Source organism: Pleurodeles waltl, chromosome 4_2 (genome assembly GCF_031143425.1).
Source record: "Pleurodeles waltl isolate 20211129_DDA chromosome 4_2, aPleWal1.hap1.20221129, whole genome shotgun sequence".
Classification (NCBI taxonomy): Eukaryota; Metazoa; Chordata; class Amphibia; order Caudata; family Salamandridae; genus Pleurodeles; species Pleurodeles waltl.
Genome location: NC_090443.1, coordinates 1,042,708,058 through 1,042,735,926, shown reverse-complemented (window position 1 = coordinate 1,042,735,926; position 27,869 = coordinate 1,042,708,058). Strand labels below are relative to the sequence as shown.

Below are 27,869 nucleotides of genomic sequence, written 5' to 3'. Positions count from 1 at the left end.
ATGTCATGCGCTCGGCTGCCTAATCATTTATTCCCCGTGGGAGACATGAGGCACTGCTAGTTAGCCAGAGCCATAAAAAAGATTTAGGGTGACAGAGTTCTTTACAAGTGGGTCAGACTCAGGCCCCCACACCGTTATCGATCCTGCTGCCTAGAAATCCAGTAGTCTCATTTAGGATAATGAGAGCCCACGCAACAAAATGTCTCTCCATAAGAATAGATATACACGGAGGGACGAGTAGGACAAAAAGTTGGCAATTCTCTAATTGGTACAAAGCAACACCTAGAGGCGATTAGGCAGACAAGTCTGATAACTCTATATCATACATGTGACACACAGGTGGGCCATAGGCCTATAACAATGCTCATATGAAGGACAGCAGATACCAATACCAAACCAGAGCACAAAGTAAAGTCATCAAAAGGCTTGCATGTTACGGCAAAATTGTCACAACACAGACACACTAATTGTACCCTGTTTCATTGCAGAGGAACATGGATCTCCTGCCGATATGCCTGTCCCTGATTTCCCTGATGACATGGAGGACGAGCCCATAAACATTTCCCAGGAGACCATCCAAAAGATCCTTGAAACCCTCCAGACCCCACCTTCAGTCACAAGGAGGAGCACAGAACAAGCAGCCATCGCAGAGGATCCAACCACCACCCCAATTGTAAGACCTGCCAGCTCCAACACAGCTGAGGACTCTGACGACACTGGCACCAGCTTTGAAAGAACTGTAGTTGGTGTACAGCGGGAGCTGGCCAAGGAGGTGCGGGTGGGGATGCAAAACATGGCAGCCAGCCTTGAGGGATTGCGTTTGTGCATGACGTCATTTGCAGATCAGGCAGCTGCTATGCAAGCCCTAACATCTCTCTTGCAGGAACTTGCGAAAACACAGAAGGAAATCAGCACAGCTGTAATCCAGTTGACACAACACCTACAACTGCAATCCAGTCAACGCGTGCACGAATGCAACATTGAACCCCTCAGGGCCGACCTGGCTGCCTACCATCGTGATGTGGCTGCTATTCTCAAAAACCAGCAGGCCCTCCTTGCAGCAGTACTGCCCTTAAGAACTTCACAGGGAGCAGCCCCCGGGATGTCTGACTCCACGTCTTCTAACACTGAGGTGTGTTTTGCCCCTTCACAACCAACAACAACAAGGACAAACCAGGCAACACACACATCAGAAGAAGAAGACATGGAACAGATCACATTCTCACAGAAGAGTACCCGGAAGCACTAGTCCCTGCACCATGGCCTACTTTGACCAAGGTCCTACGTTTTGTCAAATGCCAGTCTCACTACAACTACACTCAATGACTGTTCTGCTAACCACTGTATGACTTGTCACCATTGCCAGTGAATGTCTCTCTCCTACTATTCGCCAAATCCTGTCCCTCTGCACTGTCTGTGACATCACCCCAGCATGTCAGGAGCATCATCCACACCCCTTCTGTAGGATCACCATGTAAGAATGCACTAGAAAGGACTCAGCAAACATGGACAATGGACATTTTGCACTACAGCACCTATCAATAAATAGCACTTGCACACCTAATATGCCTCTGTGTTATTTGACACATCAACTGTGCAGTAGATAACTCTAAAGTGCCTGTGTGGCAACCATGTAGCTTGTCAATACAACTGTGCTGACATCATGTAGTCTGATACATCTGTGCAGTGGCCAGGATTGCATCATAGCCTTACCATCCTGAGGAAAATAACTGATGAAGGGACAAACCACACACAATCATGTTGTGGCGGACAGAATAATGCTCCATCTATAGCAATTCAAGTCAACTAATGGTGGCTGATAAATGTAGGCACCATGCAATACTAAAACATGAAATTATGCAGCAAAATCTAAGCAAACAAAAAAAAAACACTGCATCAATCACCCTTTCTGAGTATACTTCCATGAAGGGAAGTCATGCTGAATTATTACACACGTGATCTAGGTCAGCAATGAAGGCAACAAGACAAGAGTGTTAACAACACCTCATCTACAAAGTTCTCCCTGAACATCACACTGCAGTCCGACCTATTAAATTACCCACAATAACAAGTCTGGAAGCACACTTTGTGATGTAGAATACCTACTCATCAACACAAATCCTTGGTGATCCAAGTAAACTACTAATGGTGGGTCTATCAAATGGTGGATACTTACCAAGTTAGCACACGGGTAGCTGGCATGTTAACCCTCCATTTTCTGTGGTGGGTAGCATAGGACACTAATGTCATAGAAAAACATTCACCTACACTGATGTCAAGGCCATGATAAAGTAGCAGTTAACGCATCATGCAAAGGGTTAACAAATGTTTATTCCTATTTATTCACACCAGAGGCAACTAAGGGAAAAGTCATACCTACACTAATCTAACCTGACTACTACTAACCCACAACTGTCCCTAACTAACCTAAGCTAAACTTACTCTACACATATAACTAAACGATCTAAACATCAACCCCCCACCCACCATTATGAGACAGGACACATGCAGGACAACACATACTAACCTACACACATACTATACTATCCTAAACAATCATATATTATTTTGGTGAATTTATTTATTTATTTATTTTTTGTTTTTTTTTAACAAACATGAATCCCAACATTGACCCCCACCCACCCAAAAAAGAAAAATAGAAAGAATAAGGACCCCCCACCCTCCTCCCTAACACTAACTAAGCTAACAACCTACACTAACCTAACACTAATCCCCAAAACCCAACTATCAGTACAAAAAGGAAAGAGGAGAGAGGGGAGGGGTAAAAGTAAAACATGGCAAAAGTCCTAGAGGTTGGCCCTCCGTAGGGTCCGCCTGATGGACCGAACCCTTTTCTTAATATATGCCACATCCTGGCTTAGCTTGTCCACCTTTGAAAAAACTTTGTCCAATTGACGGCTTAATGCCAGGAATGCCGCTGGGTCTACAGGAGGGGCTGCTGCAGTCTGTGTGCTGGCCGAGGTGGACGGTGTGGCAGTAGTTGTATGCCCACTGGACTGTCCTGGGTGTTGCAAATGGCTGGGTCCAGGTCTTGCTGACGAGGCAGGGACAACTGTCCCCGCCGTTGCTGGGGCCACTTGGGGAGACCTGGTGGATGTGGTGGTGGTGGCTGTTGTGGGCAATGTAGGCCCACCCTGTGGTGAGGCCCACCATGCCCCGGAGGCCCGATCTGCTTGGTATTTACGGGCCATCCTCCTGAACCCCGACTGCACCTGCAGGATGTGCCGGTATCGCATTGCACGCCGTTCAAACTGGTGTCTCTCTGCGGCACTCATGTTTGCAGCTGTGAAGAGATATGGCAACTATTTACCATAGGAAATGCATTGGGTGGAATTGCACAATGGGTCATTTGCACATTACTTGTACAGCGATTGTCACAACATAGTTCATTGAAAGTCTCAGAGGAAGTACATGTGAAGCCTGCATACAAAAGGCCATCTCACACCTAGCATATCCATGTCTCTACATGATGGGTGACATCAGCCTAAACTTCTCATCCAAATAATGGCCAATGCAGCTGACATTATGGCTGAACCTCTTCCGCATACTGACTTCACTACATATGTCACTCTATGTGATAACTATCACAACCCTCACTCAATGCCATTTGTAAATTGTTGTTAGCAAAAATTGAACCCATGTGCCATAACCGAATGTGTACACTAGGTTCTAAACTAAGTTGCAAAAGGTCACAAGTATGTGTAACATACTGGTTGCTACAGTCCTAGGTACCCTATTCCCAATCACATGGCAGTCTTTGAGGGTGGGGTGGGAAGAACAACCAACAATCCCAGATTCAATGCACACCCAGGAGTGTATAGAAAAGTCAACAAGTATTTGACTCCACACACAACACCAATGAAGGGCTAGCAACAATTTGGAGTCAGCCAAACATTGTCCTATCCAAGGTCCACACATGTCAAAATGCACTGACTCAGGCCAACATCACATACTACCACTGAGGCATATTCAAACACACACACAGAGGAGCAAGAACACCCATGATCATGAGTAGAATGAACACCTAGGCCATTGCACTCTAGTCCCACACACTTCTAGTTCAACTTGTGGAAGTACATGCCCCCGGAAGATCCAACCTACAGTGTACTCAGTCCATCCTCAACTAGGAAGCTGCATATTTAATACAAGCCTTTTGCAGAAGCTATCTGGGAGAATGTCAGTCTGAAATGCAGACTCAGTCCAAGCCAAGTCCCAGAGCAACTCTTACATTAACCAGTGTATTCCACATGACTCATCCCACTCCCCATAGCGGGCCGACTGGAATGACCTACAGCCCCTAAATCTGAGAGATGGCTAAGCATTGGTCTACAGAAACTGTAGTGATATTTGAAATCCCACTAATGCAACAATACCAATGAACGGGCAGCGCATCAAACCTTGAATTCTGTTGAACACACAGTAGTCCATCATGCATCACTAGCAAACAAGAAAAATAACACTCAGGCCACACTCACTGTAGGTGTCGGGGTCCTCAAAATGAGCCACCTCTCCCACGGTGTACGGTGCAGGTCCACCTGTAAAGCATGGAAGGAAGAATATACTCAGACTCCGTGCACTGACAAACAATTGCAGTTACAATGACAATGTGAGAATATGACATGCGTAATGATACACTTTCACACATGCTCATACTGCATGGAAGAATACTTAATCAACATTTACATTGGATGAGTCTCCTGCTACAGTTACACACCCTACTACACACATGCAGTGGCCAGGACAGTCATGTGGTGTCAAAGATACACCTCCATTAGTATGCCCCAGCAATATCGGGGTGCATTCATCTCATCATGTGCATCCCAGAGAGACATCCAAAAGCTGGTTACTTGAGGACTGCATGACCCCTCAAACTCAAACAGACTATGTGGTCATTTTCAACACACACCAACCAGACACACGTGTGACATATGTGTGGAGAACATAGTTAACTTCAATTGACGTGAAGGCACCACTCATTTATAGCATCATCATGGTTTTAGAAATTTCTGTCTAGCTATGGCGTCTACATATGTAGGTATGATGTTTCAACATCCCTTTTTTCACTGGCAATTATGACCTGTAGAGTTCGAATAGAGGCATTAACGTGTCGCTTGTCTGACACAAAGGCAACACTACATTACATACAGCTACAGGCATCCGGTATGTGTTGAAAACATGAGCCATCTGACTGCTAGCATTGGTCTTCCTGCACATTGTGCAACAAATACACATTAGGTTTCCCTAGCATTACACACAGTCAGCTACTAATCTAGCAGATTGGGCAACAATCATCACATGTCCCCACACAGCTTTCAATTATTCACATGTAAATGATTTGTACTCACCAACATGGCCACCAATCCTGATTCCCAGGTGGTCCAGCAGATCCTGCTCCCTGGATATCAGATCAGCCCAGCGGTGCTTGAGTTGATGGTCATTCCTCATGCCACCGTAGACCCGGACCAAGTGATGGTGCACCTTCCCCCACCGGACTTTACGTGCCTCCGTGTGATACCCCTGTATCACACGACCCCCAGCCTCCAGCATGAGTGGGAGGAAATGGCAAACAAGCCAAATGAATCCCCCCAATTCCTCCTCACCCATCCTGGCAAGCCGTGGCCTACCTGGCATCTTTACTATTAGCAAGGTGAAAAAATTAGAACAAAAAGTAAAAGGGGGAAATGGGGAAAGGTAGAGTAGTGAAGGAAAAAGAAAACTTAAGAAAAATAGCCCAACTAACCCCAAATTTAAACTACCCAGAACAGACTCCCACAGACAAAAAAAAGAAACACTGGATTTGACAAAAGTATACAAAACAGACTAAGACAATATTAGACAACAAGACTATGATCACAAAAGCACAATAGACAAGGTACACAGGACAAAAAAGCAGTAAAACACAGGACAACACTTTTCACACAGCCACACAGTCTAGAATACTCAGACTGCAAAGTGAAAGTGAAAGTAAACTCACAGTACAGATTCTGTAAACAGGATATCCTATTACATCACTTCCTGCATAAAATGGCCGCCGTTTTTATTTTTCCGTTATGCGTCATATTTTGACGCATACAGATTGTGCGTCATATTTTTTGACGCATACCAGTGCACATAATGCAGAGTCAAAACTAATTTCTTCATTGTTCCCTTACATTTGTGTGAGGCTGAGTTTACAGTTCTAGAGTAGAAATGTAATTTGCTGGCAAATATGAGAACCAAATATGAATATGATATTTGACTCTGCATTCTGTGCACTCCTGTACGTCAAAAAATTATGACGCCCATGCTGTATGCGTGGAAATATGACGCATCATAGAAAATATGGTGGACATGTAATGCAGCTTATTAATCTATTATTTTTAATAGGAACATTTTTGACTCTGCATTCTGTGCACTCCTGTACGTCAAAAAATTATGACGCCCATGCTGTATGCGTGGAAATATGACGCATTTTGACAAAAATTTCTTAATTGTTTCAAGTTGTGAAAGGAATTTTGTCATGACCAAACGGTGCTATGTGATACACATTTGTGGTTAGCTATGACACATGTCCCTTATTGGATGTATAGAAGGCATTCACACTGTAATATCAATGATTGCTCAAAATGGTTATTAACCATATTTGTACACATATTTTGGGTAATTGCTGATGGCTATTTTGAAATGATGAATGGGATACCAGGATGTATTTCTTCTCAAAAATGTGTCCACATTTATCGCGGTAATGCATTTATCTATAGTCCAAACAGGTAGTGCAATTGTCACTTACACTTTTTATGGGGCTAACCATGTCCTAATAATTATTTTGTGTATCTTATATGTGTTTTACTTTTGACATGTAGGCCACACATGCGCCTTATGCATGTGTTTACTTCACATGTACATAATTATTGTATATTTGGGGGGCGGTAGAGGTGGACTTAGGCCCCCAGCACCCTAGGGTTTGCCCTTCCAGATTTGCTAATTTATCCATGGCTTTCATTTATTCTGTTATGCTAAACCTGCAGCAGCAGGCTCATGGAAGGCCATAGGGTATGAATCACTGTTAGCCATTCAATAATCCCATTTGCCCATTTGACGTTTGCCCTATTGATTATTTGGAGCAATCTGACATACCATTTTGCACTGAATTTTTTTTCGAACTCTCGGCGTTCCTCTTGTGCTGATGACAAATAGGTTGTTGATGTATGTGGCCCTTTATGCATTACCTGGTTTAATGGCATGTTACATTCTTCCTGCTAGGTTCGAACTGGGACACTACTGTGATCGGCTGCTTGCAAAAATTTGGTTGATTGGATGACATATGTTTATATGTGTGGGCGAATGTAGATCCACTATCAACTGTCTGGGTGTATGTTGTCACTGTAACTTCAAGGTCTCCTCATGAGTTAGTGGCAGCTAATCTTGTTCCAATTGGTCATTGTTTGTAGCAAAAATTGAGAGAAGCCATTGAGGACATGGTCACGTACACATGGATGGTCCCACCCTGTCACTGAACACGTGTAATGAGACTTTCAAATGAGCTAAATTTTTGTGCTGAGTGAGAGAATGTCTCAGGTGTTTGGATCATGCATGTGTCATTGCCACATTTGTACTCCTGTTGGCCTCTGTGGATGGTAATGTATCATGAAACCTCATAGCCTCTGTGCAGACATTTGTGGTGTATATTTTTTGTGTGATGAGTGTTATGTCATTATTGCTCAATGAGACGACATTCTTCTTCAGCAATTTCAAACTAAAGGTGGGCAGAAATGAATAGGCCAAACCATGATGTGGTGTTTGTTATCTGTGTTTATTTACAATTGTGCAATAAGTGTTGATATAAGAAATTAAGAAAATTAATTATTTACAAGCTGTTGGCGCCTACGCACTCCAGCAGCCGTGTTTGGTTGTTCCCCCTCCTGTTGCAGGCCAGCATCCTCCTCTTCGTCGTCTTCAGGCATGTCTGGGTCTGGTTCAAGGAGGGGAATGTTCCTTTTTACACAAATATTGTGCAATATGGCACAAGTGAGTATGATCCTACAGACCATCTCTGGGGAATATAGTAGGCTACCGCCAGTGATGTCAAGGCAGCGGAACCTTGACTTTAGGATCCCAAAGGTCCGCTCAACAATGCTGTGTGTCCTCTTATGGGCGTCGTTGTATGCCCGCTCGGCAGCAGTAGTCGGGTTCCCAAATGGTGTCATTAGCCAAGGCTGGATGCCATACCCCTGATCAGCTGAAAGAGAAACACAGAATGGGATCATGTAGATGTAGGAGGCACTCTTGTACAGACCTTTGATGGCAGTAGTTGTCTTGTGTTGTCTGTGACTCTTTTGTGTACTAATGTGACTACCTATACCTGTAGAAGAAAACTTTTGCATTGAGTTTTTTCCTTGGCTGAGCAAGTGTTTGTTAGCTAACTGTTTGTTAACAGTATGTATTTGGATTTTCAGTACAGTGTGGCCTCCCTAGCATTGTGACTTGTGATACAGGTGTCCGTGTGTCTTCACTGGGGGTGAGATGATGGTTCCATGCAGAGTTAAAACATGAAAGTGTAGTTAACACGTTCATATGAAAGTACCCTGGACATCACATACCTTAAGACTTATGCAATGTATTAATGTACAGGTTATTGTAACACTTACAAATTGCAAGGTGACATTTAGGCAACCACACTCATTAATGTCTTCACATTAAGCTGTAGAGTAAATTCCAATGTGTGACAGGTTCAATGGTGACTTCAGAAACATGGCTAGTGATGTGAGGACCTCAGTGTGTTCCTGGCTAGGTGTTGCTATTGTGGTGTATGTGTTGTGTGTCCTAGAGGGTTGCTGTGCAGTGTGTATATAAGTTGGATTTTTGTACTTACCAACAAGTAGTCCATTGCCATACCGTCCATCCTGGAAGTGTTGGTTGATGGTAGAGTGACGGAAGATGAATGCGTCATATACACTCCCAGGATATTTTGCCACAATGTTGCTGATCAATCCTTGGTGATCGACTATGGCCTGCACATTGATTGAATGTGTGTGCTTCCTGTTGCGGTAGAGGTGTTCTGTTGCAGCAGGTGGCACAAGGCGTACGTGTGTGCAGTCGATTGCACCAAGGACGTGTGGGAAGCCACTGATGGCGTAGAACCCCTGTTTTGTTTCCTGCTGCTTCTGCAGTGTGTTAGGGAAGCAGATGTGGAGGGGTGTCAGGCGAATGATGGCATCCAGTACTTTTGGCAGGAATGCGGATAATGATGGTTGTGATATTCCACCAACCAGGGCACCAGTTGTCTGAAACGAGCCACTTGCCAGCAGGTGAAGTACGGCAAGCAGCTTTGTTTCTGTTGGTATGGTGTGGGGTGTCACCAAAGTGGGGGCCAACTGCTGTTCAATATTTCTCAGCAGCTGCTGAATGGCCTGCCAGTTCAACCGGTACCTCTGTATGATGTCGTGTTCCCTGAGGCCATGCAGGGTTGTTCTTGGGCGGAATATCCTCTCCTGCCTTCTGCGCTGCCTTTGGGGTCCCTGCTGTTGTTGTTGTAGCTGCTGTTGTTGCTGCAGGGCTCTGCGTCGACGTGCACGCTGAATAAAAATCACCTCCATGTCTCCCTGTTGCTGCTCTGCTGCTCTGTTGTTTGTTCTGTGTGTTCTGATTAAATACAGGTGTGTTTGCCCCATTTTAACGCCTGCCCTGACCCAGGCGTTAAATTCTGACGCACATCGGGCTTTGCGTCCTTTTTTTGCTCCGCCTCCCGGCCGAGAGTCATTTTTGCCAGGAAGCATAAATACGGCGCACGGCTGTGTGCGTCGTTTTTTGGACGGGAACGCCTACCCTGCATATCATTAACGCAGGGCGGGTTGCCGCATACAGAAAATGACGCACATTGCGGATTTTTTCCTTGCGCGGGCTCAGGCGTCAGGGTTTAAATATGGGGCAACGTTTGCGCTGATTGTGCGTCAAAATTTTTGACGCACATTCGGCGCAAACGGAGTATAAATATGCCCCATAGTGTCTTTCCCTTGCAGGTTATATCATTTGTATAGGCAAACAGACAGGCTACACATGATGTATTTATCCCAATCTGACAAGGAGTGTGCTTTGAGACCTTTTTCACTCTGTATCATTCTGTTATGTAGAACAATGTACTTCCTTTTGCTTGCTTTGTGAATATAGAAGAATGAGATCCTCATCTAGCAGTTATAATTAACTTGACAAAATCAGCTGATCTCTAAGTCCCTGTTATAGGATCTGATTTACTAAAACAGTATACCCATGTTTTTCCATCTTGTTGGTATGGGTAAATTGTACATCCTCTGAAATGTTCGATGACATTCATGCAAAATTCTTTTATCATAAGGTTATGCTACATCTATTATCTATATGTGCAATCATCTAACAATTAGGAAAATGTGTATTTATGATACCCTGCTTCTACTCAGATTAATCGTATTGATCTCAAAATGGACTCTTTCTGATGAACAATTTATGGTATGATGCCTCTTTACTATAATTACTATTAGATATTATTAACTAATACTAACTAACATGCAAAACACTAATGGGATAGCAACTTTAATCTTTTTGTGCCAGCACCAATCTAGTTTCTACGAATGTCACAATTTTATGAGCATGAATCTTGGATATCAACTGCCACAAACACTTATCTACTGCCTCTTTCACCGTATTGGGTTAGGCTACGGGGCTATCGCTTGGATAATGATCACTATTTAATACTCTTCTTCTTTCTTCCTTTATTCACCATCCTGAACTAATGGGTTATATCTTGTTAGTTTCTTCACTTATATCTTAATTCATCAATTCCAACAGTTCCACTACCTGATCTGACTACTATTTATTACTTGCAGCCTTGAAAAAGCCCCAAGTGAACGCACCACAAGGGGAGAAACACGTGTCGGCTGTCTTTCTCTGTACTTCTCAAGAAATCTTCATTGTACAAGATTAATAAATGCACCCAAATTGAACGTGCGGATTTGATGCATCATTTTTTATTATCAACTGAGATACTACTATAACTTTGATATTTTAAAAGTGGGTTCTCTATTTTTGGGGATTTCTACAGCTCTCATCATCCTTCCTCTATAGGACTGACGGAATACCTCCTTGCATCATGTATTACAGCTTGAATTCCACATCTCACTAGATCACTGAATGTATTCCTTCATGCACAATTAAATCTTTTTTTTATTTTCATTTTAAGAGTATGCATTTTACAACTGCAACAAATAGCAATACATATAGGCAATTACATATATATTACCAGGTCCAACCAATTTAACTATTAACTCCCACTGAAAACACTATGGGCCTGATTTAGATCTTGGTAGAGGGGAATACTCCATCGCAAATGTGATGGATATCCCGTCTGCCTTATTACGATCCCATGCTATCCTATGGTGATCGTAATAAGGCAGATGGGATATCCATCACATTTGTGATAGAGTATTCCCTCTGCCAAGATTTAAATCAGGCCCTATGTTGTTGAATAGCAAATGGTGACAAGAAACACATGGCTGAAGATTGAAACCAAGCATATGAAGGAGTGGGAACAGCTCAAGGTTGCACTCTATAACTCACATGTAGTGTCCTTACCATGGCTTCCAGATTTCTTGAGTAGATATCACCTGGTCTCTCAGGCGCAAAGTCATATTTCTCCATTTCTAACCTGGAAATTTTAGTCAACTCAATATTGGTTTTGGCCTTCCAGGTGATTTCCGTTTTAGCTAACAGTACATCTTTTCCTAGACATTATTTTGGAGGTCTAGCAATGTCCTTCAGCGAGCAAAGGTAAGTGAAGATAATCAGATGATGCTTACATTGATTTCCTGAAAGCACTGAGAATCTCTTTGAAACCCTAATCCGGAGGTCATCTTCCAGGTTGGAACGTGCCCATGCATGAGTAGAATTGGCCATCGTGTTTCAGCGTTACATCATTTGCTTTCTTCACATAAATCCATTGATATTGGTTGCCTAGGATTCATCTCCCATCCTACATTCCCTTGCATCACTGACTGTATCCCTCCATCATGGATCGTAGCGCTGACTAGACTCCCCTGTAGCCGTGTCAATAGCTGGATCTGCCCCTACATCAGAGATTACAGCTATTGCTCTCGCTTCCATGGTATAACACTGTGCATCCGTCTGTAAGTTTCAGTAATAAGTACACCCACCTCTGCAGCTCCTTCGGTCACTCTCTGTCACTGTCACCTACTGTCAAGGTCACCGTTGTGAAGAGCAGCAGTCTTTGAGTCTACAGTTCCCAAATCCAGTCTAAGTTACCTCACATAACCTTACCAGGAGCCTGACTGTCCCCTTCCCATGCTTCAATATCAATGATTCAACAAACTAAGGGACATATTTTTGAGCCCCTTTATCCGCTGTTGCATCACATGTTGTGACATAACAGCAGTGCAAACCTTGCACTCATATCTATGAGGCCACGCAAAGCCAGTTTGCGTGGTTTTGAATGGCCTAATCGATATGAAGTAAGGGAAGGCAGCGCAAACCTCTGTATTGCCTTACCCAGCGTTAGGGAGGTGTCCCATGGCCGTTGCATTTGGTGTTCCCACGCAACACCCATGGATTTTGACGCATCCCCAGATTTACAAGAGCTTGTAAACCTGGGGATGCACCAAAGCCTTACGTCTCCCCAGGTGAGGTGCAACGAGAAGAAATATCTTTATTTCTCCTCATTTTTTCCTCTTTCTGCAGCACACAAAGGAAGAGGAAAGAGACTCCCAGGATTGTTTTTGTGCAGGAATTTGTCTCTTCCTGCACAAAAATAATCTTGTAAGCAATGCAGACATCCTTGCACCATGTTGCATGGGTGCCTGCGTTGGCACTAGGCAGCCGAAACGGCACCAGTGCAGTGGAAAAGGACAGAAATGTGCTGTATGCTGTATGCTCTAGCAAGGGCACATTTCCTGCCTTTTCAGTTTGACGCACCACAGCAAGGTGACTTCCTACGCTGCCCTGTGCCAAGCCCTCATAAATAAGCCTCTAAGTATTAGAGTTTAAATGAAGCAGAAATTTAACAGCTGCATTAACACATGTTCTCCTCGATCCTCTGATTTAGTCTGCTTGCAACTTCCATGCTTCAAACACGCTCAACCTGGTAGCCACACTTTTTACATCTAGAAACCAAGAACGACTCCTCCATGAGAGCGGGAGAGCGTCGCTCCGTTGGAAAAATTCCCCTGAGCAGATGAAAAATAAAACTGTAATAAAGTTTATTTATTACCATTTTATTTTTCAGCTACCCATCCTCAACTCAGTGTCAGGACGGGGCAGGACAATTGCTGCTGAGTGGCAGCAGGAAGCTGGGCACTATGTTTAAAGTGCGCATGTCCCTTTGACAGGCTGTCTTGCGACGGCCAGCCTGACATGCGCACTTTAAACTTCTCTAATTGAGCTGTTTTAAGAGATTGCTACAATCTGTTAATTCACAAGTTGTGGTGTTAAGCAATGTTTAGATTATCTGTTTGTTTATGTGCACTTTGCACTTTTGTCACTTACATTTCTACATTTTATACTCAGGACGGAAACTTTGGAAACTTGCATTTTGCTTTGGAACCTCGCCTACAGTCATGTTGCATAGATCGACTGAAGTAGCTTCATTTCCAGGTTCATCAAGTCATACTATTTCAGTCCAGTCTTTCCTCACCCATACCTTTGCACCTTCTTTTTCAACCCTGCTGTCCCCTCAGTTACTTTTCCTAACTTTCACTGCCTCCTCCTTTCACCCTGAGTAAATGATGAAAAATAAGTTCTAGCCCCTAAAAAAAAGGGGTACTGCTTCCTAGCTTCTGCAATCCATACAAATTAAACACAGTGTGCATTGGCATAGTAGGAATAAACAAGCATCTGCAATGCAATACGTCTCGCATTTGCTCGAGTTAGAGCTATTAGCGTTGTAAATTCCTAACTGGGCTTTCCTTGCCACATAAATTGAAATGAAAAGTAAAACATTAGTTGACATAAGCGAGCCGATTCAAAGCGCCACAGCAGCCATGAGTGTGAAGGAGAGACACAAAAGGAAAAAGAAATTCGCTCGCAGTCAAACGTATCGGCAAACATGCAATTATCCATGTAACAGGGTTGATGGACAAGGAGGTAACAAAACCGCCCCAAGAAGGGACAAACGTAAAGCATTCACCAATAATAACAAAGGATTTTTGAAAGGCAAGACCACTAACGAGTGATAGTGATGGGCGTGCGGTGGGTGTGGTTAAAGGCCTGCAATACTTACAACAAGTCAAAGCTCTTGCGCACTCGACCTAAAAAAGACTGAACGGGGACACATTGAACATTTTCACCCTCTAAAATTCACTGCTTCATTCATCCTAAAGAAAATGTCAGAAATCCTGGAGACATCTTTGGAGCATTGGGAAGGGAATACTGCAAGAAGCATTGCCATCCTCTTGAATTCCCTCCATTAAATACTGCAGTATACCGACCCAAACAGGACTCAGGAGGGTTCAGACCGGAGTCACTGTACATTCAGAACTGGACCAGGGCAATTCCTTCTATCTTGGGAACTGCAAAAAGAGGGTTGGTATCCTACAGAAAACATACATCACAGAAGCTAGGAGAACAATACACTGTTTGCTGTTTGAAGCGCAAATTATGCAAACACTGTTACCTTATAACAGTATTGATAACAACAGCTGGGCTTTTCATGGCAGGACAGACATACTTACACAGGACCGCACAAACACGTCTCAGCAGGGCAATCATACTTATACAGGACAGCACAAACACTTCTCGGCAGGGAAATGGTACTTATACAGGACAGCGCAAACACTTCTCTGCAGGGAAATGGTACTTATACGGGACAGCGCAAACACTTCTCAGCATGGCAATCATACTTATACAGGACAGCGCAAACACTTCTCAGCAGGGCAATCATACTTATACAGGTCAGTGCAAACACTTCTTAGCAGGGCAATCATACTTATACAGGACCGCCCAAACACTTCTCTGCAGGGCAATCATAGTTATACAGGACAGCACAAACACTTCTCAGCAGGGCAATCATAGTTATACAGGACAGCACAAACACTTCTCTGCAGAGAAATCATACTTATACAGGACAGCGCAAACACTTCTGAGCAGGGCAATGATACTTATACAGGACAGCACAAACACTTCTTAGCAGGGCAATCATACTTATACAGGACAGCACAAACACTTCTCTGCAGGGCAATCATACATATACAGGACAGCACAAACACTTCTCTGCAGGGCAATGGTACTTATACAGGACAGCGCAACACTTCTCAGCAGGGCAATCATATTTATACAGGACAGCACAAACACTTCTCAGCAGGGAAATTATACTTATACAGGACAGCACAAACACTTCTCAGCAGGGAAATCATACTTATACAGGACAGCACAAACACTTCTCTGCAGGACAATCATACTTATACAGGACAGCACAAACACTTCTCAGCAGGGCAATCATAGTTATACAGGACAGCACAAACACTTCTCTGCAGAGAAATCATACTTATACAGGACACCACAAACACTTTTCAGCAGGGCAATCATACTTATACAGGACAGCACAAACACTTCTCAGCAGGGCAATCATACTTATACAGGACAGCACAAACACTTCTCAGCAGGGCAATCATACTTATACAGGACAGCACAAACACTTCTCTGCAGGGCAATTATACTTATACAGCACAGCACAAACACTTCTCAGCAGGGCAATGGTACTTATAAAGGACAGCGCAACACTTCTCAGCAGGGCAATCATACTTATACAGGACAGCACAGACACTTCTCAGCAGGGCAATTGTACTGATAAGGGAAAGTACGAACACTTCTCTGCAGGGCAATCATACTTATACAGGATAGCACAAACACTTCTCAGCAGGGCAATCATACTTATACAGGACAGAAAACATACATCCCAGCAGAACAATCACACCTATACGGGACAGTAAAAACACTTTTCAGGAGGGCAATCATATTTATACGGGACAGTAGAAACACTTCTTAAGAGGGCAATGATTTTCATAAGGGACAGTACGGACACTTCTCAGCAGGGTAATCAAACTTATATGCGACAGTAAAGACACTTCTCAGTAGGACAATCATACTTATACCGGACAGCGCAAACACTTCTAAGCAGGGCAATCATACTTATAACGGACAGGACAGACACTTTTCAGCAGGGCAATCATACTTATACAGAACAGTAGTGACATTTCTCAACAGAGCAATCATACTTATACAGGACAGCGCAAAAACTTCTCAGCAGGGCAATCATACTCATACAGGACAGAACAAACACTTCTGAGCAGGGCAATCATAGTTATACAGGACAGCGCAAACACTTCTCAGCAGGGCAATCATACTCATACAGGACAGAACAAACACTTCTCAGCAGGGCAATCATACTCATACAGGACAGCACAAACACTTCTCAGCAGGGGAATCATACTTATGCAGGACAGCGCAACACTTCTCAGCAGGGCAATCATATTTATACAGGACAACACAAACACTTCTCAGCAGGGCAATCATACTTATACAGGACAGAACAAACACTTCTCAGCAGGGCAATCATACTCATACAGGACAGCACAAACACTTCTCAGCAGGGGAATCATACTTATGCCGGACAGCGCAAACACTTCTCAGCAGGGGAATCATACTTATACAGGACAGTGCAACACTTCTCAGCAGGGCAATCATACTTATACAGGACAGCTCAAATTACTTCTCAGCATGGCAATCATATTTATACATGACAGTGCAAACACTTCTCAGCAAGGAAATGATACTTATAAAGGACAGCACAAACACGTCTCAGCGGGGCAATCATACTTATACAGGACAGCACAAACACATCTCAGCAGGGCAATCATACTTATACAGGACAGCACAAACACTTCTCAGAAGGGCAATCATACTTATACATGACAGTGCAAACACTTCTCTGCAGGGCAATCATACTTATACAGGACAGCGCAGCACTTCTCAGGAGGGCATTCATACTTATACAGGACAGCACAAACACTTCTCAGCAGGGCAATCATACTTATACAGGACAGCACAAACACATCTCAGCAGGGCAATCATACTTATACAGGACAGCGCAAACACTTCTCAGCAGGGCAATGGTACTTATACAGGACAGCGCAAACACTTCTCAGCAGGGCAATCATACTTATACATGACAATGCAAACACTTCTCTGCAGGGCAATCATACTTATACAGGACGGCACAATCATACTTATACAGGACAGCACAATCATACTTATACAGGACAGCACAAACACTTCTCAGCAGGGCAATCATACTCATACTGGACAGCACAAACACTTCTCTGCAGAGCAATCATACTTACAGAGGACAGCACAAAAACTTCTCAGCAGGGCAATCATACTTATACTGGACAGCACAAACACTTCTCAGCAGGGCAATCATACTTATACTGGACAGCACAAACACTTCTCTGCAGAGCAATCATACTTATACAGGACAGCGCAAACACTTCTCAGCAGGGCAATCATACTTATACAGGACAGCGCAAACACTTCTCAGCAGGGCAATCATACTTATACAGGACAGCGCAAACACTTCTCAGCAGGGCAATGGTACTTATACAGGACAGCGCAAACACTTCTCAGCAGGGCAATCATACTTATACATGACAATGCAAACACTTCTCTGCAGGGCAATGGTACTTATACAGGACAGCGCAACACTTCTCAGCAGGGCAATCATACTTATACAGGACAGCACAAACACTTCTCAGCAGGGCAATCATACTTATACAGGACAGCGCAAACACTTCTCAGCATGACAATCATATTTATAGAGGACAGCGCAAACACTTCTCAGCATGACAATCATACTTATACAGGACAGCGCAAACACTTCTCAGCAGGGAAATGATACTTATACAGGACAGCACAAACACTTCTCTGCAGAGAAATCATACTTATACAGGACAGCACAAACACTTCTCAGCAGGGCCACTGTACTGATAAGGGAAAGTACGAACACTTCTCTGCAGGGTAATCATAGTTATACAGGACAGAAAACATACATCCCAGCAGGACAATCACACCTATACGGGACAGTAAAAACACTTTTCAGCAGGGCAATCATATTTATACGGGACAATAGAAAAACTTCTCAAGAGGGCAATGATTCTTATAAGGGACAGTACGGATACTTCTCAGCAGGGTAATCAAACTTATATGCGACAGTAAAGACACTTCTCAGTAGGACAATCATACTTATACAGAACAGTAGTGACATTTCTCAGCAGAGCAATCATTATTATACAGGACAGCGCAAAAACTTCTCAGCAGGGCAATCATACTTATACAGGACAGCACAAACACATCTCAGCAGGGCAATCATACTCATACAGGACAGCACAAGCACTTTTCTGCAGAGCAATCTTACTTATACAGGACAGCGCAAACACTTCTCAGCAGGGCAACCGTACTTATACGGGACAGCACGAACATTTCTCAACAGGGCAATCATATTTATAACGGACAGGACAGACACTTTTCAGCAGGGCAATCGTACTAGTATGGGACAGTACAGACACTTCTCAGCAGGGCAATCATACTTATACAGGACAGAAAACATACATCCCAGCAGAACAATCACACCTATAAGGGACAGTAAAAACACTTTTCAGGAGGGCAATCATATTTATACGGGACAGTAGAAACACTTCTCAAGAGGGCAATGATTCTTATAAGGGACAGTACGGATACTTCTCAGCAGGGTAATCATACTTATATGCCACAGTAAAGACACTTCTCAGTAGGACAATCATACTTATACAGGACAGCGCAAACACTTCTCAGCAGGGCAATCATACTTATACAGGACAGCACAAACACTTCTCAGCAGGGCAATGGTACTTATACAGGACAGCACAAACACTTCTCAGCAGGGCAATGGTACTTATACAGGACAGCGCAACACTTCACAGCAGGGCAATGATACTTATACGGTACAGTGTAGACACTTCTCAGAAGGGTATTGATACTCATATGGGACAGTACAGACACTTCTCAGCCAGGCAACTATACTTATAAGGGACAGTAGAAACACTTGTCAGCAGGGCAATCCTACTGTACGAGACAATACCAACACTTCTCAAAAGGGCAAACATTACTTATATTGGACAGTACAGACACTTCTCAGTATTTCAATAATACTTATATGGAACAGTACAGACACTTCTCAGCAGGGCAGTCATATTTGTACAGCACAGTAGAGACACTTCTCAGCAGGGCAACGACACAAACTGTTACTATAGACATCAGGTGCACAGCTCTTAAACTGATGCTGAAGACACGAGGAGCACAACTCTAAAACAAACTGTTACTTTAGACATGAGGTGCACAGCTCTAAAATAAACTATTAACTTTAGACGTGAGGTGCACAGTTCCAAAACAAACTTAGTTTAGACATGAGGTGCACAGCCCTAAAATAAACTGTTAATTTAGACATGAGGAGCGCAGCTCTAAAACGAACTATTAACTTTAGACATGAGGTGCACAACTCTAAAACAACTGTTACTTTAGACATGAGGTGCACAGCTCTAAAACAAACTATTAACTTTAGACATGAGGTGCACAGCTCTAAAACAACTGTTACTTTAGACAAGAGGTGCACAGCTCTAAAACAAATTGTTATTCTCATTTATGTCAGGAACATCTGGGCTGGCTGCCTACGGCCTCGGACGACCTCTGCTTCGGGTGGGCCGCCGCTCTTCTGGGCTCTGGGCCAGTGGAGCTGGGCTTGTGGCCGAGGTCCCGCCTGCCTGGAGCTGCAGGAAGGAGGAGGAGCGGAGCCCTCTGTTGTTAACGCTCTAGCGCCCCCCTGCGCCAGTCGGTGGTAGTGACGCTGCATCGCCATCACTGCCAGCATCTCTCTCCCTGGTCACTGCCTGCTTCCTTCTCCCAGTGACACTGCCACTCGCAGGGCCATTGGAATTATGCGGCAAGAAAATGCAAATGATGCAGCATAACATGGAAGCGCTTGTGATAGCATCAGTTTATATTGCAGTCATTCTTACACATTTTAACACTGTTGAAGAAAGGTTCACCTCATTAGTATAGCATCAAGGTTCAGAAACATGTCGCTGAAAAGCGAACAGCAGACCTTCGCAAAGTGCCTTCTGGGGCTCCGCAGCACACTTCACTGCATTTTAGTAAGTTGATCTATTCGAGCTACAAACAATTTTGTTTTGTTAATTCCGGCAAAATATGGAGTAGATGATAGATTATGGGGGTCATTCTGACCCTGGCGGTCTCGGACCGCCAGGGCGCAGAATGACGGAAGCACCGCCAACAGGCTGGTGGTGCTTCAAAACCCATTCTGACCGCGGCGGTAAAGCCGCTGTCGGAAAACCGGGGCCGGCGGTTTCCCGCCGTTTTTGCCCCGGCTGGGCGAATCCGCCAGGGCAGCGCTGCCCTGGGGATTCTGACCCCCTTACCGCCAGCCTGTTTCTGGCGGTTTTCACCGCCAGGAAGAGGCTGGCGGCAAGGGGTGTCCTGGGGCCCATGCCACCCATGCACCCACTGGCATGGGCAGTGCAGGGGTCCCCTAACAGGGCCCCGGCCAGCTTTTCACTGTCTGCATAGCAGACAGTGAAAAGCGCGACGGGTGCAACTGCACCGGTCGCACGGCCGCAACACCGCCGGCTCCATTCGGAGCCGGCTTCTGTGTTGCGGCCTCATTCCCGCTGGGCCGGCGGGCGCTAACTTGCACCCGCCGGCCCAGCGGGAATGTTGGAATGCCGGCAGCGGTCTTTTGCCATGAGGGCCTATGTGCCAACTGCGAGAAACCCCAAAATATGTGAAAAAAGCTGCAGCCACAGAATCGCATAATTCCAGTAAGCCCTTACCACCGTCTATTTGTTGACAGGTCCATCTACCTCCAGCCTTCCTCTTTCTCTCTTCCACATGCCACCGCCTGCCTGCATCTCTCCTGCGCCTCAGCCTTTCTCCAATTCTCCCTGCGCCTCAGCTTTCCTGCATCTCTCTCTCACCTCAGCCCTCCTGCATCTCTCCCTGCGCCTCAGCCCTCCTGCATCTCTCCCCGCGCTTCAGCCTTCCTGCAACTCTCCCTGCACCTCAGCCTTCCTGCATCTCTCCTGCGCCTCAGCCTTTCTGCATCTCTCCTTGCGCCTCAGCCTGTGTGCATCTCTCCCTGCGCCTCAGTACTCCGCCATCTCTCCCCGCGCCTCAGCCTTCCTGCATCTCTCCCCGCACCTCAGCCTTCCTGCATCTCTCCTGCGCCTCAGCCTCCTGCATCTTTCTCTCCACCTCAGCCTTCCTGCATCTCTCCCTGTGCCTCAGCCTTCTTGCATCTCTCCCCGTGTCCCAGCCTTCCTGCATCTCTCCCCGTGTCCCAGCCTTCCTGCATCTCTCCGCACGCCTGAGCCTTCCTGCATGTCTCCCCGCACCTCAGCCCTCCTGCATCTCTCCTGCACCTCAGCCTTTCTGCATCTCTCCTGCACCTCAGCCTTCCTGCATCTCTCCTTGCGCCTCAGCCCTCTTGTATCTCTCCTGCGCCTCAGCCCTCTTGTATCTCTCCTGCGCCTCAACCTTCCTGCATCTCTCGCTGCGCCTCAACCTTCCTGCATCTCTCCCTCCACCTCAGCCTTCCTGCAACTTTCCCTGCACCTCAGCCTTCCTGCATCTCTCCTGCACCTCAGCCTTCCTGCATCTCTCCCTGCGTCTCAGCCTTCCTGCATCTCTCCTGCACCTCAGCCTTCCTGTATCTCTCCCTGTGGCTCAGCCTTCCTACATCTCTCCCCGTGTCTCAGCATTCCTGCATCTCTCCCTGCACCTCAGCCTTCCTGCATCTCTCCCCGTGTCTCAGCCTTCCTGCAATTCTTCCTGTACCTCAGCCTTCCTACATCTCTCCTGCAGCTCAGCCTTCCTGCATCTCTCCCCGTGTCTCAGCCTTCCTACAACTCTCCCTGCACCTCAGCCTTCCTGCATCTCTCCCGCACCTCAGCCTTCCTGCATCTCTCCCGCACCTCAGCCTGCCTCCATCTCTCAACCACATCTCAGCCTTCCTGCATCTCTTCCTGCGTCTCAGCCTTCCTGCATCTCTCCTGCACCTTAGCCTTCCTGCATCTCTCCTGCACCTTAGCCTTCCTGTATCTCTCCCTGTGTCTCAGCCTTCCTGCATCTCTCCCCGTGTCTCAGCCTTCTTGCATCTCTCCTGCGCCTCAGCCTGCCTGAATCTCCTCCTCCACCTCAGCCTTCCTGCATCTCTCCCAGCACCTCAGCCCTCCTGCATCTCTCCCCCGCCTCAGCCTTCTTGCATCTCTCCTACGCCTCAGCCTTCCTGCATCTCTCATGCGCCTCAGCCTTCCTGCATCTCTCCCTGCACCTCAGCCCTCCTGCAACTCTCCCTGCACCTCAGCCCTCCTGCATCTCTCCTGCGCCTCAGCCTTCCTGCATCTCTCCTTGCGCCTCAGCCTGTGTGCATCTCTCCCTGCGCCTCAGTCCTCCACCATCTCTCCCTGCGCCTCAGCCTTCCTGCATCTCTCCCTCCACCTCAGCCTTCCTGCAGCTCTCCCCGCACCTCAGCCTTCCTGCATCTCTCCCCGTGTCTCAGCCTTCCTGCATCTCTCCCCTTTTCTCAGTCCTCCTGCATCTTTTCCTGCACCTCAGCCTTCCTGCATCTCACCGTGTCTCAGCCTTCCTGCATCTCTCTCCTGCGCCTCAGCCTTCCTGCATTGCTCCTGCACCTCAGCCTTCCTGCATCCCTCCGTGCGCCTCAGCCCTCCTGCATCTTTTCCTGCACCTCAGCCTTCCTACATCTCTCCCTGTGTCTCAGCCTTCCTGCATCTTTTCCTGCACCTCAGCCTTCCTGCATCTCTCCCTGTGTCTCAGCCTTCCTGCATCTCTCTCCTGCACCTCAGCCTTCCTGCATCGCTCCTGCACCTCAGCCTTCCTGCATCTCTCCCTGCACCTCAGCCTTCCTGCATCTCTCCCTGCACCTCAGCCCTCCTGCATCTCTCCCTGCGGTTCAGCCTTCCTGCATCTCTCCCGGGGTCTCAGCCTTCCTGTATCTCTCTCCTGCGCCTCAGCCTTCCTGCATCTCTCATGCGCCTGGGTGTCTGATAACGCCTAAAGGTGAGGGCCTATTGGATACTGTATGTCTGATAACGCCTGCGCCTCAGTCCTCCTGCATCTTTTCCTGCACCTCAGCCTTCCTGCATCTCAGCCTGCACCTCAGCCTTCCTGCATCCCTCCCTGTGTCTCAGCCTTCCTGCATCTCTCCTGCACCTCAGCCTCCAGGCTCTCACTCTTAGGCGCTATCAGACACCCAGTATCCAAGAGGCCTGCACCCTTATGCGTTATCAGACACCCAGTATCCAAGACGCTCTCACCCTTAGGCGTTATCAGACATACAGTATCCAAGAGGCCCTCACCATTATGTGTTATCAGACACCCAGTATCCAAGACGCTCTCACCCTTAGGCGTTATCAGACATACAGTATCCAATAGGCCCTCACCTTTAAGCGTTGTCAGACACCCATTATCCAAGAGGCTCTCACTATTAGGCGTGTATGCAAGAGGCCCTCACCCTTAGGCATTATCAGACACCCAGTATCCAAGAGGCCCGCACCCTTAGGCGTTATCAAACATCTAATAACCAATAGGCCCTCACCTTTAGGCGTTATCAGACACCCAGTAACCAAGAGGCCCGCACCCTTAGGCGTTATCAGATACCCAGTATACAAGACTCCCGCACTTTTAGGCGTTCTCAGACACCTAATAACCAGTAGTCCCTCATCTTCAGGCGTTATCAGACACCCAGTATGCAAGAGGCTCTCACTCTTAGGCGTTATCAGACACCCAGTATCCAAGAGGCCCTCACCCTTAGGTGTTATCAGACACCTAGTATCCAAGACGCTCTCACCCTTAGGCGTTATCAGACATACAGTATCCAATAGGCCCTCACCTTTAGGCGTTATCAGACACCCATTATCCAAGAGGCTCTCACCATTAGGCGTTATCAGATACCCAGTGTCCAAGAGGCCCTCACTCTTAGGCGTTATCAGACACTGAGTAACCAAGAGGCCCGCACCCTTATGCGTTATCAGACACCCAGTATCCAAGAGGCCCGCACCCTTATGCGTTATCAGACACCCATTATCCAAGAGGCTTTCACTATTAGGTGTTATCAGACACCCAGTATGCAAGAGGCCCTCACCCTTAGGCGTTATCAGACACCCAGTATGCAAGAGGCCCTCACCCTTAGGCGTTATCAGACACCCAGTATCCAAGAGGCCCGCACCCTGATGCGTTATCAGACACCGAGTAACCAAGAGGCTCTCACCCGTAGGCATTATCAGACACCCAGTATCCAAGAGGCCTTCACCCTTATGCGTTATCAGACACCCATTATCCAAGAGGCTCTCACTATTAGGCGTTATCAGACACCCAGTATCCAAGAGGCCCGCACCCTTAGGCGTTATCAGACACCCAGTATCCAAGAGACCAGCACCCTTAGGCGTTATCAGACACCCAGTATCCAAGAGGCCCGCACCCTGAGGTGTTATCAGACATCTAATAACCAATAGGCCCTCACCTTTAGGCATTATCAGACACCCAGTAACCAAGAGGCCCGCACCCTTAGGTGTTATCAGATACCCAGTATACAAGACACCCGCACTTTTAGGCGTTCCCAGACACCTAATAACCAGTAGTCCCTCATCTTCAGGCGTTATCAGACACCCAGTATGCAAGAGACTCTCACTCTTAGGCGTTATCACACACCCAGTATCCAAGAGGCCCTCACCCTTAGATGTTATCAGACACCCAGTATCCAAGACGCTCTCACCCTTAGGTGTTATCAGACATACAGTATCCAATAGGCCCTCACCTTTAGGCGTTATCAGACACCCATTATCCAAGAGGCTCTCACCATTAGGCGTTATCAGATACCCAGTGTCCAAGAGGCCCTCACTCTTAGGCGTTATCAGACACCGAGTAACCAAGAGGCCCGCACCCTCATGCGTTATCAGACACCCAGTATCCAAGAGGCTCTCACTCTTAGGCGTTATCAGACACCCATTATCCAAGAGGCTCTCTCTATTAGGCGTTATCAGACACCCAGAATCCAAGAGGTCCGCACCCTTGAGCGTTATCAGACACCCAGTATCCAAGAGGCCCGCACCCTTAGGCGTTATCAGACACCCATTATCCAAGAGGCTCTCTCTATTAGGCGTTATCAGACACCCAGTATCCAAGAGGCCCGCACCCTTAGGCGTTATCAGACACCCAGAAAGTAAGTGGCCCTAATGTTGCAGTAAGGGTTTTTGGCCCGGAGCACAAAATACTTTGTCTCCCAATTTTGAATGTTTATATCCATTTTGTGCTCATTGAAGATCGCAAAATGTTAATAAATATTAAAGTATACGTTTTAGAAAATGTGTCACACAAACAGTTGTAATCTGCCTGGCCGAGGGCCCCACAAATCCTCGCGGTGACAGCGGAGAGGGAGAGGCTGAGAACAAGAAACAGAGGAGAGACAGCGAAAGAGCGAGGAATATCACCCTCTCTGGGGGCCCTTCAAAGGTGGGGGCCCCGGGCAGTCGCCCACTTTGCCCATCCACGCCTTAACATGTCTCTGGGTGGCCCACACCCCAAGGAATTATCTATCGGAGACCAAGGTGACGACAGTTATTACTAGACACCCACATTTGATTGCTGGACGTCCACTGACAGCCAAACACTCATCGGCAAACTATCAGTGCTCAAGAAACATAAAGGGTGAGACAGGCGAGGGAAACACAGTTCAACCGAACCCTCCCAAGTCCTCTTTACGAAACTGCGCAAAATTCAATTTGTTGTCGTGTCCCGTCGCTCAGCTCTGCCCTCCTGTCTGCAGCCTGAACCAGCCCAGCTACCCTCCTCCTCTCTGCAGCAGGAGCCTGTACCAGCCGAGCTACCCTCCTCTGCTCTGCAGCAGGCGCCTGTACCAGCCGAGCTATCCTCCTCCACACTGCAGCAATCGCCTGAACCAGCTGAGCTCCCCTCCTCCTCTCTGCAGCAGGAGCCTATACCACCCGAGCTACCCTCCTCCTCTCTGCAGCAGGAGCCTGTACCAGCTGAGCTACCCTCCTCCTGTCTGCAGCTTGAACCAGCCCAGCTACCCTCCTCCTCTCTGCAGCAGGAGCCTGTACCAGCCGAGCTACCCTCCTCCACACTGGAGCAGGCGCCTGGACCAGCCGAGCTACCCTCCTCCACACTGCCGCAGACGCCTGTACCAGCCGAGCTACCCTCCTCTACTCTGCAGAAAGCGCCTGTCCCAGACCAGCTAACCTCCTCCACACTGCAGCAGGCGCCGGAACCAGTCCAGCAACCCTCCTCTACTCTGCAGCAGGCGCCTGTACCAGCTGAGCTACCCTCCTCCACTGTGCAGCAGGCACCTGTTCCAGCGGAGCTACCCTCCTCTGCTCTGCAGCAGGCGCCTGTACAAGCCGAGCTATCCTCCTTTACGCTGCAGCAGGCGCCTAGACCAGCCCAGCTACCCTCCTCCACTCTGCAGCAGGCACCTGTACCAGCCCAGCTGCCCTCCTCCACTCTACACCAGGAGCATTTACCTGCCCAGCTGTCCCATCCACTCTGCAGCAGGCACCTCTACCTGCCCAGCTGCCCCATCTCCACTCTACACCAGGATCCTGTACCTGCCCAGCTGTCCCAATGCTTAATTTGTAAATAAAAACGTGCTGGTGCCCAAAACTTTCCTCGGAAACATGAGGCTGCTGCATTTCGTAATCCTGGTGCCATCTCGGGCCTCTTCAATCCATTTACATCCACTCCCTGCCCCTTCAGCTCACTCTTACAGATTTCCCCTTTCTCCCTTTGTGACGCTTTTCCGTTTTTCTCTTCCTCTCTTTCCCCTATGTGTCTTTTGCTCGCAGTAAATGCCTGATGCATAAAAATAAGTGCCGGTGCCCCGCACAGGAAACCACCGGCTCATATTAAGCACTGACCTGCCCCCCCGCCCGCGCTGCAGCAGGCGCGTGTACCTGCGGGGCGTCTGCAGACTCCATGGTCCCCCACTCCTGCAGCGGAACAGATGCCCGCCCCTGGCAGCCAGGGAGTTTATGATGACTCTGGAGGAGAGGGGGCGGGCACTGGTGGGAGGGACCACTGCTCCCTCCTCCATGTGGGCACTGAAAGCACAAGCAACTGGCGCACTTCAGACCACCAAAGGTTTAGTTTGACCAGATTTTAAAAACAAAAATGCGTGACAATTCACAAAAATAGAAGGACCAGAATTGTGCATCATTCCGGGGTCGCAGAGTGACAGCGCTCATGCGCATGGTAACACAGACAACGAGACACTAAACAAATAAAATATATTTTTTAAGGCCAGCAGTTCACCTGCTTATTAAATTTCTTTCCGTGATCAGTTGCTCACTAGTGTTGTGGTGAAACACACAAAGCTGCCTGACCCCGATTTCAGCGGGCTTTCTCTGAAAACCGAGACACGAGCCAAACTTACTTAAATCTGCCTGGACAGCAGGAAAAACAAAAAAAAAACATGCCTGGTCACCCTAGGGCGTGAAGCAGACCCTCCGCCTCCGGGGCAGCCCCGGCAGCGAGAGCGGCTGTGTGCGGAGGGACACATGCAAGAAATCAAGTGCCCACTGCCCCCGGGGGCCTGGCGAACTAATACTCCAAATATCAAGTCGGAAATTGCAAAAAATAACGAGTCTTATTTGGAATGTACTCAAATGTATTCGATAGAAGTGCTCTCAATTTGGGCACCAACGTCTACAAAATGTATTGGCATTTTGTGCGCCAACCTGTGTATTATTAGG

At 46.9% G+C, this 27,869-nt stretch overlaps 1 protein-coding gene across 3 annotated transcripts in view; it reads right to left on the bottom strand.

The window, feature by feature from the left end:
* Positions 1–27,175, bottom strand: part of LOC138293690 (transmembrane protein 176B-like) — a 139,066-nt gene extending 111,891 nt beyond the window's left edge. Inside the window, exon 1 of one of the 3 annotated variants that reach the window (XM_069233000.1) lies at positions 27,036–27,175. In XM_069233000.1, the coding sequence (XP_069089101.1) occupies positions 27,036–27,095 (60 nt within the window). In that variant the 5' untranslated portion in view covers positions 27,096–27,175. The remainder of the gene's footprint in view (positions 1–27,035) is intronic. The other 2 variants (XM_069232999.1, XM_069232998.1) reach the window with 2 other exon arrangements.
* Positions 27,176–27,869: the final 694 nt, after the last annotated feature.